A 14,737-nucleotide genomic window follows, 5' to 3' on the forward strand; every position below is an offset into this window, starting at 1 on the left:
AAACCAAATTTGGCATGTGGAGGATTAAGGGTGCAATAAATATTTTTATAATGGTATGACACCCCTCCCTCCTCTGGAATGGAGAGGGGGTCCCATAAAAATATTACACATATTTCAACCATTCATGACACCAAACATGACAATTGAAAATTTTCGGAAAACTCTGAAGGAAAAAGGGAAAATTCGGAAAATCAAATTCCCATATGTTCTACAATTACATAGTGACAAGGGCTGTTAGTTTATTTGATGTTTGCGCTAGCGAAATCGATCTTTGGTCGAAACTGGAAATGGATTTTAATGTGATGAGACGCACTCGTATATGTTCTTCTATCTATACCAAAAAAAGGATCGCCGGATGTGCTGATGAGACCAGTACTCGGGGAAGGAATTGTCCGATTTAGGGCTGTCTTTATTCTATCATATTTTCTGTATAAAACATGTATTCCATGTAACGGAGAAACATGTTATTTGCAAATGGTTGAAAAATCTTGAACGAGAATTGTGTTTGAAAATAATCTGATATTATAATGTTTTGATAGAAGTACTAGGAATTTTATAGTAAAAGGTATTTTCAAAGGGTAGACTAGAAGATCAATCAATGAACAGTTTTGCGATTGGACCCACGAACGTGCGCTTAGTAAGAAAACGTGGATGTGACAACGAAAAATAAATTTTGGGCGAAACGAAGTTTGCCGGGTCAGCTAGTGATTTAATAAATTCATTATTTTTCATTATCATTTTTTTTAATACGAATTATGAAAAATCAATCAACTTTTCAGGAAAATCAGTTTACTGTTTTAAAATCTCACTCAAAAATTGAAATTATTATTCAATGCATATGTATATGTTTTTGAATAATGGTTCAGTTCCATATAATAAGATTGGTGTAAAATCTACATAAAAAATATTGATATAAACACTTTTCGAATTCAATTCTTATATCTTGCAGAATTCCTTTTCAGGAAAAGTAATACGAAAAATCGATTTTTTGAAAAACTATGTACATATTATTATCGGATTGAATGATGCTTTTGATATGTTTTATATAATTTCGGAATCTTAGTTGTAAATCCAGCAAATTCTATTATTTATTGTAAAATAATAAACAAGTTACCTTCTGTAGTCTGACACACTCATTCCGTTTTACATACAATTCACAATTATTCAATAGCTTATTTCAAAATGCATTTAGTTCTCTTCATTGTAATAGATGAGTAGAAATATCATCAATCGATTGATGAATTTGATTGATGAGTTTTAGTGAGAGTTTTAACGGCCCTGAAAATGGGACAACAAAAAAAATCATTACTCTGTGTGTTCGCGACAGACAGCGAATGTGGAGTGAGTGTCCCATGGAATAGATTCCAATGTTCATCCTTATCCTTATCCCCATCCAATCCATTACCCACCAATCATGAATGCAATGTGTACTGCCCAATACACAATACAATATCAAACGCATACGAACAAATAAGTGCATACGAGCCGATCCCTACCAATGCAATATTTGTCATTCCAATTCCAAAATTTGTAGAAATAGCATCGCGACTAAACCATCCGTGTTTTTGAAGGTATTCCAAAGTGTTTTGATTATCCAGTGTTTCAATTTTCCTGTGCCACATCCAATGGTCTCCCTTAAGACCAAAGTCCCTGATTTACCGATTAAAGGGTGTGTCACATCAAATTGCATCACGGAAAAAACGATGTAGAAATTCGCCCAGTAGACCGATCCTTTTGAAAATTTTAGACAGTAAAATAAAAACTATTTAACAACTTTTGGCATTTTCTTTTTATTCATACTTCGAACCCAAGCCCGTATGCTCGCACCTTCCCCTTTACCTCGTCCATAAGGTTCTGTACAACGTCAGGTTGTAGTTTTTTTTGAACAGAAATCCATTTTCTCTTGAAGTCTGGCTCTGATTTGACAACTTTTGGGTTCTTTCGGAGGTCCTGCTTCATAATCGCCCAATATTTCTCTATTGGGCGAAACTCCGGCGCGTCGGGCGGGTTCATTTCCTTTGGCACGAAGGTGACCCCGTTGGCTTCGTACCACTCCAACACGTCCTTTGAATAGTGGCACGAAGCGAGATCCGGCCAGAAGATGGTCGGGCCCTCGTGCTGCTTCAATAGTGGTAGTAAGCGCTTTTGTAGGCACTCCTTAAGGTAAACCTGCCTGTTTACCGTGCCGGTCATCACGAAGGGGGCGCTCCGCTTTCCGCAAGAGCAGATCGCTTGCCACACCATGTACTTTTTGGCAAACTTGGATAGTTTCTGCTTGCGAATCTCCTCCGGAACGCTGAATTTGTCCTCTGCGGAGAAGAACAACAGGCCCGGCAGCTGACGAAAGTCCGCTTTGACGTAGGTTTCGTCGTCCATTACCAGGCAATGCGGCTTCGTCAGCATTTCGGTGTACAGCTTCCGGGCTCGCGTCTTCCATACCATGTTTTGCCTTTCGTCGCGGTTAGGAGCCTTCTGAACCTTGTATGTACGCAGGCCCTCCCGCTGCTTGGTCCGCTGGACGAATGAACTTGACAAATTCAGCTTATTGGCGACATCCCGGACCGAACTTCTCGGATCACGTCTAAACTGCTTAAATACGCGCTTGTGATCTTTTTCACTGACGGAGCACCCATTTTTGCCGTTCTTCACCTTCCGGTCGATGGTTAGGTGCTCGAAGTATCGTTTTAGTACTCTGCTGACCGTGGATTGGACGATTCCCAGCATCTTACCGATGTCCCGATGTGACAACTCCGGATTCTCGAAATGGGTGCACAGGATTAATTCACGACGCTATTTTTCGTTCGACGACATTTTTCCAAATTTACGAAAAATGTGAAGCATGGCCAACGTGATATATACACTCTTATCTGATTATAAGCGAAAGCTGAAGATATAATTCCTAAAAATTAAATTTCTACAGCGTTTTTTCCGTGATGCAATTTGATGTGACACACCCTTTATTCTGAGCTATCATCATCCTGGCCTCCTTCAGCCGAAGGAACCGCCATTATCCTCAATGGTGTGATCCACCACTGAGTGTTGAATCGATAGCGGTTCTTCGATGGAAAATGCCTCTGGACGTTTGAACTTGCAAGTTCACAGCGGAAGCACTTTTTCAAATGTAGTTCCGAAAAGTACCGATAAATATTAAATTTGGTGAACGGTGGAATAAAACACATCACGACAGCAGCGAAGCTTAAACACGGGATATCAATTCATTTTGAAGAGTGCAATATTGGCCAATGAAAAGAGTGATTCTGTGTGTTTAGATAATGCATGACATTTTAAAATTATTCAATAGTTTATCCCAAAAAGTTTTTTTTTATTGTGATAGAACCGAAGGAATATATCTAATCAATTGATGCAACATCTTTGAGAACTATCTAGACCTGGTTGAGTGATAAGCGTTCTAAATCTTTTATAATTTCATTTATATATCATAAACAACAATAATGTACGTTTGATGCAATAATATACAAGCACTCTCCAACAGACAGTGGGAATAAAATCGCATTGCTGTAAGTAGCATAATTCATTCACAATACACTATCGACCCTGTGAAATGATTTTGCTATTGGGTTGCTGTGCGTGTATCATCAGCGTTAAGAAAGCCCGTTGACTGCTCGCTGGCTGGAGTGGCACTGTCTAAAAGAAGCTGTTGATGAATTTGATGTGTTGAATTATAGAGACTTTAAATTCTTCCGTTCATTCGCTTTGCAAGTACCCACATATGTAGCGGACTTAAATCGCAATATTTTCACCTCCTCTGTGTTTGTGGGACGAATACTGCAATTGCCTTCTGAATAAGCTACTACTGTGTGTTATCAACATTGAAAAGGTTATTGCCTGCTCAATGGCTGTAGCGAGACAATCTAATAGAATTTTTGTTGAAAGCGTAGATTAAACACTGCATTTGCGTTTCGAGCGATCGATTCAAGTGAGCTTGACTCACAGTGGTATACATAAATTCTCCTCTCCGCTGCATTATTTGCTCGTTATCGACCGTTCGAGTAGGTAAGCTCAGTAATGTAGCGAACAAAGGTATGGAAAAATGGGAACTTGTTCAAACAAATCTTAGAGAAATTACGATCTGATTGGTATGCATACATAAAAATCCGTTCGCAAAAAAAAGCTAACAACGTTATTACTATTTCGTAAAAACGCAACCAGTTTTCTGATTTGACATCCTTAATGAAAGATGTAGTACGTTTAAAACAGATATATACACTATGATCAGAAAGTACCGGGAATTTTTTATTTAAACTTACTGTGCATACAGGAACCGGTTTATTTTTTTTTCTTATGTTGATACCATTTTAAGACGCAGACTCTACTTAGTTTTATTTAAAAATTTCCGGTACTTTCTGATCAAAGGGTATTTTCGAAGCTTCATTGCATTCATTCTCACTGTAATGAATTGTTATGGAGAGTCCAAATCGATTGGTGCAAAACTCTCGTAAATCTTGTTTTGTTGTGTTTAACTGTAAGAATAACAGGAAGCGTGTATCTTCGATTCGACCAATCAGAACGCGGTATTTCCGATTGAAATTTTCCAATTGTTCGTTGGTTCTGAATCATATTTCGAACGCTTAAGGCATATGATGTAGTAAATAGGTCTAAACTTTATGCACAGGTATTATTTGGTTGATATTTTTAATAAATTAGTTCAATACGCTTTTACGCTTTCTACTTTGGTACCTATTTGATTGAAAACATAAAAAAATCATCGAATAAAATGCTTTTCAAATGCAGCGAATAAAAATCAAACTTCGGACACTAAATTAAATTTCGGACAGATTGAATTCAAATTTCGGACACTTTATTTTGTAATATTTTGAACGAAATTTACATTACACTTGATTATATTTTATTGTTAGCTGCGAAACACTTACCAAGCAATCACAGTAAACTGTGATTTGAGTGTAATTGTGAACTATGACTGTAATTGATTGTTCTCTTATAATAATGCAAGAAGACGTTTTTTTTTTACTCAATGTAACGATGTGTCCGTGTGAGGCTTGATGAACATCCTTCCGTGATTCATCCAATGTATCGCGGTGTGTAATCCTTGGTGTGACAGATGGTTTGGTTACAATGAGAAGCCCCTCTTCGTATGTGCTTCCCTGGTCCCTGGTGTAATGAGTATTTCTGGAACAAATGAGAGACATTTTTTTAAAAATATTTTACAAAGCATTAATGACTTCCCTGCTGCGGAGGCTTGCGCGCCTCCGCGAGCGCTCCTGCGCCGATGATGACGCGTTCATCGCCCTGGGCGTGAACGTAACAGTGGATTGGTATATGATTTCTTCATAATCGTGTTGGACATAATTCGGACCGATACTGATGAGTAGTGATTCCGGATGATGAGCATGTGTAGCTTGAACATAACAGCACCTATGAGTACTGGACTCCGTAATGTGGCCACCACCACGAAGTCGGGTAGCATCCGGGTAACAAACAAGGCAGTGAGTCATTCATCTTCGCATCCAACATTATGGGTCCTTGGATTTCAGCATCTTTGAGCAGGCCAGAGGCCTCCCTCCAGGAAGTAACGGCTATTAGGGATGAAACATTTCATGAGTATTTTGATCATTTAGTAAATAATAACGACTTAACTGGTACGCGGGAGCCAGCTGGTTCCCGCAGGTGCTCTCCGCACCTCCGCTGGGAGAAACTATTTGTTGTTGTGTGATACTCCTTCGTTGTCCTCAATGGATAGAATGCAAATCTTTGAAATGGCTCTGGTGAAGGTACTGTCCTTGGTCCTCACTGTGACAACCCGAACATTGCCGTCCGCACCTGGGTGAACCTGCGTGATGCGACCAAGCAACCATTTCAAAGAAGGAATATTATCTTCTTTTATTAGAACCATCATTCCCACGGCCAGATTATTCCGATGTCTGGTCCATTTCGTCCTATTTTGTAGATTCGCCAAATACTCGGTTGACCATTTGGACCAAATTCGGACAACTGCGCGCGTCTCCACCGGGACAGCTGATGCTCTTGAACGTCTTCAGCCATCGGTTCTGGTACCGACATAAGTGACCGCTGGATCAGAAAATGTCCCGGTGTTATAACATCCAAATCGCTGGGGTCGTTGCTGACTGGAGTTAGGGGTCTGGAATTGAGACATGCTTCTATCTGTGCTAATACAGTATGAAGCTCATCTGGTGTAACAATATTAATTCCAATGGTTTTTTTTAATGCTGTTTCAAGGATTTTACTGCGGCCTTCCATAAACCGCTAAAATTTGGCGACCTTGCCGGTATAAATCTAAACTCGATTCCCGAATCTGCAGCTGTAGACGTTAAAGATTGCTGGGTTTGTTGCGACACAAACAGTTTGCGAAGTTCGTCCAATTCGCGTCTCGCCCCAACGAAATTCGTTGCATTATCGCAAAAGACAACCGCTGGTTTTTCTCGCCTGGCGACAAATCGTTTAAAAGCTGCAATAAAGGCTGCTGTGGTAAGATGCGCAACCACTTCGATATGTACCGCTTTTGTCACCAGGCATACGAAGATAGCGGCGAAGTATTTGACTGCTACTCTTTTGCGGAGAGGGTAGTTTATGATAAATGGACCGCAATAGTCGACACCCACATGAATGAACGGGGGTGCAGGAGTTACTCGTAGCTTAGGTAAATGAGCCATTAATTGTTCTTGAATGCGAGGTTTCGTCCGGAAGCAAGTTATGCATCTGTGAATTATTCTTCGTGCAAGGCTTCTGATGCTCAAAGGACAGTATCGTTCACGGATATTAGCGATGAGTAAGCTTTGACCAGCATGCAGTAGTTTAATGTGATAATGAAGTACCAAAAGCGTGGTAAACGGATAACCCTTGTCTAATATGACTGGATGTTTACGGCTCATCGGAGTTGAAGCGTTTTCGAGCCGGCCGCCAACGCGGATTACGCCGTCCACGAGTATTGGACATAATGAATTGATTTGGGATGTGACCTTCACTTGTCCTTTCCGTTGCAGATCCTCTAACTCCGTTGCAAAACAATCACGTTGAGCGAGCTTCACTAGTTGTGTTAATGCTGCATTTCTTTCTGAGCATGTCAGGAAACCTGTCCTTCGATGAGTGGTGCCGAGTTGCTCGGAGTTATGTTTGAATCTGAGCAACCAGGCGATTAGTCTAACAAGGCTGTTCAAGGAGGATTTGAAAGAAAAAATGTCGCTAATCGGACAAACATGTGTTACCGCCGAAACCACCGATTTTTCTTCCAACAACGAATTGTCAAGTTCAGCTGCCAGGACCTCTGTTGTTTCTGGCCAGTGATTCCTCTGCTTTCGTATCCATGATGGGCCATGCCACCATAGTTGGTTATCGATCAGTTGCGCTGCTGCGATACCACACGACACCAAGTCTGCGGCGTTTTCTGTAGTCGGAACATGACTCCATCCTCCATCCTCCATCCTTGGTCAGATGTTGGATTTCGGATACCCTATTCGCTACGAATGCTTGCCATCTCGATGGGATCGATGACAACCAATAGCGAACAATCATTGAATCTGTCCAAAAAAAAAGGTCTAGCAGATATCCGAATGCTCTTCGACGTTATCTCGTACAGATGAGCAAGAAGTAATGCCGAGGAGAGTTCTAGTCGTGGAATCGTTTGTGATCTCTTCTTTCTTTTCTGGTCATCAAGCGGTGCAACTTTTGACTTCGCAGCTAGCAGGTTCGAAGTGATTTGTCCGTCGATGTGAGTACATCGAACGTAGATGCAGGCTCCATATGCCTTGATGGATGCATCACAAAATCCGTGGAGCTCAACGGTCAGACATGTTTTGGAAAATGCTAACCATCGGGGAATCCTCAAATTTTCTAACCCAATTAAACTGTGGCGATATTTTTGCCACTGAGATTGTAGATCGCTACTAAGTGGATCGTCCCAAGAAAGCTTCTGCTTCCAGAGGTCTTGGACGAAGATTTTGGCTGAGATTATTATTGGACTAATTAATCCAATTGGATCGAAAATTCGAGCCAAATCAGAGAGGACAGTCCTTTTGCAAACTTCTGTACGATTCCACAAGGGAACCTTGAATTTAAAGCAGTCCAATCTGGGCTCCCAGACTAATCCCAGTGTTTTGATAACGGTACCAGCACTTTCTAAGTCGACGGATGACCGATCGTCTCTCATATCATGAGGAATATGATCGAGCATTGTTGAGTTATTCGAACTCCACTTTCGTAATGTAAAGCCACCATTTTTCAAAAGTCGTGTTAGCTCGTGGTATAATTTAACACCATCTTCCGTGGTGTCGACGCCAGAAATCAAATCGTCTACATAAAAGTCACTTGCGAGAACAACTGCGGCATCCGGAAACTTCGCGCCATCGAGTTCCGTGAGCCGCTTCAGACATTTCGTTGCCAGGTACGGGGCGGATGCTGTACCATATGTCACGGTGCACAATTCGAACACGCGAATTGGTTCGTTCGGATGATTCCTCCAAAATATACGTTGCAATCGTCTATCATGTTGTTGAACTTCAACCAGGCGATACATTTTTTCAATGTCCGCAATCAAAGCATACCGATGAAACCCGAACCGAAGAATGAGCGAAATCAAATCATCTTGTACAGTGAGTCCGACCATTAAAGCATCATTGAGAGATACTCCGGTTGAACTAGGACACGAAGCGTCAAATACAACGCGTAATTTCGTTGTGGTGCTTTCAGGTTTAATAATACAATGATGGGGAATAAAGTACTGCTGAGAAGTTTCATCATCTGTAACTACCTCTCTCATATGTCCAAGACGATGATACTCCTCGATGAAGTTAATATACATGGTTTTGATCTCTGCATTGGCTGAAAGCCGTTTCTCGAGTGCTAGGAAACGCTTCAGCGCAATGGATTTTGAATCTCCAAGCTGCTTAATTTTAAAAGCTTTTTTTGGTAATGTGACTATAAATCTTCCACTAGAGTCACGAAGAGTAGTTCGATAAAATGTAGCTTCACATATCGATTCTTCGATGGAGTGTGTGCTTTTCGAGCGACACGATTCCAGCTCCCAAAAGCGTGTTAATGTTTCATCAATTCGTTCGATGGTATGATTTGCGATGACTGATCTAGAATGAATATGTTCTTCTGGTGTTCGTCCACAGACTATCCAGCCAAATTCAGTCTTCCGGATAGTGAGATTGCTTCCCTTCAATTTCATTTGTTCGTCCTTCAGTAGATCGAAAAATAGACCGGCACCAAGTATGACATCAACGGCGCCAGGTTCATTAAAATGTGGATCGGCAAGGTCTATTTCTTGAGGTATATTCAAGCTGTCGGTGCGAATCTTTGATGCTGGCAGATCCACCGTAACTTGTGGAAGAACATAAAACATTTCTTGCATTGAGAAATTCGAAATTCTAGATTTTACAAGTGCGATGACAGATTGTTTGCATGCTTTTGTAGACTGTCCAATCCCACTCACGGTAATGAGTTCCCGAGAGCTCAAATTCAAGCTTTTGCGACAAGTTCTCAGATATAAAACACATCTGAGAGCCGCTATCGAGCAAGGCTCTAGCGTGTGTATTATTTCCAAATTGGTCTTCAAGCACCACGACTGCGGTTGCAAGTAGAACCGATCGTGATGACTTGGTTTCGTTAGCAAAGAGGGCAGTGTTATGACTTACAGGAGTGTCTCTGGGAGGTGGCGTTTGTCTGTGCGTGCTTTGAGAAACAATGGGTAAGGAAGTGCTGGTGGATCGATTGGTTGAATGTTGAAAAGCGTTGGTGTTCTGTGGTTGATTATGACTTTGCACATTCGGTGATGTATGGAACGGTTGCTGGTGACGTGGATTCATCTGAAGTCGTCTCATCGGTTGTGCTGGTTGAGCTGGTGGGCTTTGATGTGTTGCTAAGTGCAGCAGAGTATGGTGTTGCTGTCCGCAGATGCGACAGGAACCTCGTGAACATTCTCTGGACATGTGTCCTCTGGAAAGACAATTGAAGCATAATTGATTCGCCTTTACGACATTTCTCCTCTTTTCCACCTTCATAGTCGTAAACTTCTTGCATTGGAATGTTCGATGTTGTGTGTCTTCACAGAATGAACAAGCTGTCTGAACACCAGCGTGGCTGATAATGTTGTGTAGCGGTTTTTTGGTTTCTGATGACTGTATGTATCTCGAACCAAGAGACTGAAGAACGATGCAATGGTTTTTAGAAACTCTAGCAACTTCTTGAACTCAGGAACATCTCGAGATCGATGCTCTGTTTCCCTCATTCGCAATGTTGATGAGTCTAGCTTACTCGTTAACATGTGGCCTAAAATCGTACCCCAATTCGTAGTGGATTCTCCAAGTTTATCCAACATTTGCAAGTGTTTGTCAAATTCACTGACCACATAGTTCAAATTTTCGAAACCTTCCTTTTTGATGGGGTTGATAGCAAACAAGGCGTCCAAGTGGGATTTCACCAGTAATTTTTTATTTTCATAACGAGATTCCAACGTATTCCACGCTTAACGAAAAATTAGCCGCGGTTAATTCGATCGATCCGATTTCCTGGACTGCCTCCGCTGTTAACGACGTACGTAAATACGTAAATTTATCAATGTCAGAAAGTTGGCTATTGTCAATGATAAGATTACGGAAAGTATCCCTGAATGATAACCAATCTCGCAAATTTCCACTGAATGTTGGAAGTTTTAACTCTGGCAGCTTGACTCGCACTGCCGGAGCTGAAAACTGTTGAGCAGGCGTTGATAAAAGAACTGTAGATGAACTAGATCCCGCAGAGGATTGAAAAGCTTGCATGGATTGTTTCAGAGAGAAGTATTCATTAATGAAACTCTTGAGGATTATTTCATTTTCCTTATCTCGTCGTCGATCATGAGCTTCTACGGTTTCATCAACTTCCTGATACTCATCATCACCATCGATGTCTTCCAGAAGAAGATCAATTTCTGCCCTAGTACTGCAGAAAGAATCGTAGATCTCATCCAATTTGGTCAACCTAGCCTCCAGTTGGGGCTTGTCTCGACCTTCATGATAATTTCGCACAAACTCCTTTATTGTATCCATCACATGTCTCAGTTGTCGCTCCTTTTTCTGGAGCATTCGGAGATCCTTATTCGTCATTATGAATAACCTTACAATTGATTTTTATTGTAATCGATGAAAATGCGCGCAAAGGATCAACAACCAACAATCGAATCGAAATAAATATGATGAGTATAATATAATTCAACCAATGGACATCAATAACCTTCCCAATAAATGAAATAGACATACAATATCGATATCTATAATTTTATTTAATTAATTTTGGAGCCTGTTCCAATTGTATTTGTTCTACAATGGCGGACTCTTTGTCGACGCTTTATTGTTTCACACAATAGATGTAACTGAAGGGCTTTGTTCCTATTGTGATATTGTTATAAAATTGCGGACTCTTTGTAAACGCCGTATTGTTCAACACAATGGAGATGATTAGAATGGCCGACGCCTGACCATGCATTCAGAACGCCACCTCAGACAAACCTGACCCTCTTGCAACTTATCTGAATAGTCCAACGGCGAAAATCCTGACGCGAATGACTGCCCACGTCCGATATCCGAGTATTGCAGCAGACCTCCGCTCGCTGATATGTGTCTTCCGTCAGGTATATGGACTCGTCGCGTTTCTTGGAACCTTATGTCGGTAACGCCGTATATGCAAGCACTTTGAGTTTCTCACGACACTTAACGTAGATTCACGCTTACTAAGTCTCTTCGAAATCCGGTTCGAAGGACCAAACAAAAATGTACAATCTTCGATAAATAGGTCACTGTATTACGGTTATACTAAATATAAAGAACACGTGATATGAACAATACGGATACGACTAACGATTTATTAACGATTAACATTAAACAAGAACTTGACAAAATACGTCTGATCGTTTCGAGGGTTTTATTGGAACTGATCTAAATCACTGAGTGCGGGCCCTAGTCATCTGAGTCGGGCCTTACTGTAGAAAACTACTGCTACTACTATTCCTTATCATAGTAGATAGTTTAAGTGAGAGTGAGTTCCTCCGCTCTCGCCATCATCAGTAAAGCTGATGATCGGTGCAGAGTGGGTTCGGTGGTAGAAAGCTTTCCTAATATTATACATTATAATTCAAATGTAGTTCTCATATGAAATGATAGTGAAACCAAGGGATTACTCAAACACGGGAAGCAATTGTGATATTAATTTTATAGTTATATTATCAGTGCATTAAGCATTTCAAGTTATTAGAACATGTTGTCCGAAATATGATTTAGAACGGTATTAATTAATATTTTATTAAATGTAAAAAATTGTTATAGTTCGCTGAAATCGATTGACACAATGACTGAACAATAAACATTTGAAATTTGACATTTTTCACGATGCGATCGATTAAGGTTTTTCATTTTGTGTTCCCAAATATGTTCCCGAAAGACGTAATTTTACGTCAAAGACGTTGTCATACCGATGTCCACTATGCCCACTATGCAATGATATGTGGACATAATATCCGAGAGTTTATAGAATAACTGTGAGAATCCTGTGCTATTCAGATACATACGTTCCTCCAAAAAGTCAGTTTTAAAAAGCACAGCAGAACATGACTAAGCTTTGAAACCGGATGGTCGGCTCTAACATAAATACGAACTTGGTTCTCTAATCAATAATCTTTTCTTGAACACTTTTTTTTCAAAAACACAGAATCACTGATAAAAGTACACGTTTACGTTGTATTGTGTCAGTGTCTTCGCTGTGGAAGGGACCAAAACATAAAATCGTTTTTTTTGTTTCACCGCAAATTTGTCGTATTAGGAACTGATATATGATTTTTTAAATTCATAAATTATTATATTACATTGTAGCATTCATTTGATGAAATATTTAAGTCGTTGAAAATATTTGTTTTCATAAGTGAAGGATTTATAAATCGATAAATCGGGACAACTGGCCGAGCTTTGTGTAGTTCTGGGGTTGTCGTGAACATTCAAAGTACGTAGCGAAGGTAACAAAAAACGCCAAAAGCGCCCTTCATTTTCACCATTATCTATGCGATCCATCAGTTGAAACAGTTTATTTTAACAGATGTATAACTTCTCAGAAACCATACAAGATAGCTGTTATTAACTTGTTACCAATTGTGTTATGATCGTTATTATCGTTCGATCTATTCTCTTAAGTAACGTAGGACTACGTAAGGGTGCCAAATCAGAAAACGTGTCACGTTTTAATGAAACTGTTTCAGCGTTAGTAACTATTTCTCTAGCGAACGAATTTTCATGATTCGAATGCCAATGTCAAATGCCAAATGCCAAATATGCCCAAATCCTTAAATAGTTTGAACTGCTGAAAATTGGAAACATCCCCATTCTCCCATACATTCGTTCTGACTATTTGTGTGCTTATCTACCATTGCTGTCGATAAAGTTCTACCTATGCATCGATGGGTTATAATATCCAAGAAGAATAAATCGAGAGAAAAAAGAAGAAGTTATAATATTCATAGACCAATGTATACCAAATGCAGCATTCGTTCTACGGGAAATATTGCGTTTTGAGCTCCGCCATTTCCCATTGGATCGCAGAGAGTGCCAATGAATGTATGGGAAAAAATCGACCCTAAAATTTCAAAAAGTTACCCCATACAAAATGTTCACTACTTCGGAAAAACATCCTATGCATATAATCAGCTCAATCGGACTTAAGGAAGAGTGGCGCAAAGCGGTCAAAGTTCGAGTGTTTAGGAAATCGAAAAATCACCCAAGGAGGGAGTATTGGAAATCGGGTTTTCCAGAAAAAATAGAATGCCAAACTTCTTAAAATTGTATGAAACGTCAAAAAATTGTTTTTTGCCAAAGATCGACACTTTGTGACTTTTGTTCGGAATACATAGCAAAATGTATGGTTTTGGGTACCAATGAAAATGATCATCTCGATTTAACATATGGAACTTCATGCGAAATGTTGATTTACACGATTAAATACCCAATGCAAAATATTAACTCAATCGGACTTCATTTAGTAGTGTCGCAGATGTTAAAATTTTAGTTTTAGAAAACCTCAAAATCACCGGAAATCGTGGTTTTAGAAAAAGAAAAATTTGATTCCAAATGATTTGTCTTAAAATTGCGAGGCACGTCGAAATTTACATGTTACAAAACGTGTTTTTTAAATCGACTTGAAAGGGATCAATCGTTTTTCACAAAAAAAAAAATTACTGACTATTCTTATGAGGTAACTTTTTGAAATTCGAGATGATCATTTTCATTGACACCCTAATGTGCATCAATCGATAGGAAATATATTTACGCACCTATGAAGCTGCTTTACGTTTTTTGTAACTAACTATTGAACACATGAAAAATGTCAAGCGTTACATAAACGAAAATTCCGCGTTCTGATTGGTCGATTGGCACGAGCAATCTGTGCTCTCTTTGTTGTGTTGTAAAGAAAGCAAGTAATGTAGCGATAATGACGCAACATGTTACGTTGCATCGAAGGGAGATGTAAATTACTCGACTCTGCGATAATCTCTCCCACTTTCACACTAAACAGCGATCAGCCACCATCGAACATCGAAGTTGATAATTAATTTGAAAATATTACTGCTTTATCGATAGATCGTGTTGCTCAGTGCAAGCATTATGCGCAATGAACGATGAGCTTGCTGAAATGAATAAGGGTTTGCTGAGAGCTTTGATATGAAGTATGCATTTGGTTGGTTTGGTTTTGAATTATTGAGGCTTCAAACTTATTCAATTCA

The 14,737-nt window shown here is 39.9% G+C and overlaps 3 protein-coding genes across 5 annotated transcripts in view; 1 reads left to right on the forward strand and 2 right to left on the reverse strand.

The window, feature by feature from the left end:
- LOC129768435 (uncharacterized) overlaps window positions 1–14,737 on the forward strand; it is a 622,376-nt gene that overhangs the window by 32,492 nt on the left and 575,147 nt on the right. The window lies entirely within an intron of this gene.
- LOC129766917 (uncharacterized) lies at window positions 7,448–9,926 on the reverse strand. The gene is made up of 2 exons (XM_055767517.1): window positions 9,431–9,926; window positions 7,448–9,318 (listed from the first exon to the last, which is right to left on the reverse strand). The coding sequence occupies exons 1-2, from the start codon at window positions 9,924–9,926 to the stop codon at window positions 7,448–7,450; spliced, it is 2,367 nt and encodes a 788-aa protein (XP_055623492.1).
- LOC129766918 (uncharacterized) lies at window positions 10,434–11,081 on the reverse strand. The gene has a single exon (XM_055767518.1). It carries the CDS (start codon window positions 11,079–11,081, stop codon window positions 10,434–10,436), a length of 648 nt encoding a protein of 215 aa, XP_055623493.1.

This window comes from Toxorhynchites rutilus, chromosome 2 (assembly GCF_029784135.1).
Source record: "Toxorhynchites rutilus septentrionalis strain SRP chromosome 2, ASM2978413v1, whole genome shotgun sequence".
Lineage (NCBI taxonomy): Eukaryota > Metazoa > Arthropoda > Insecta > Diptera > Culicidae > Toxorhynchites > Toxorhynchites rutilus.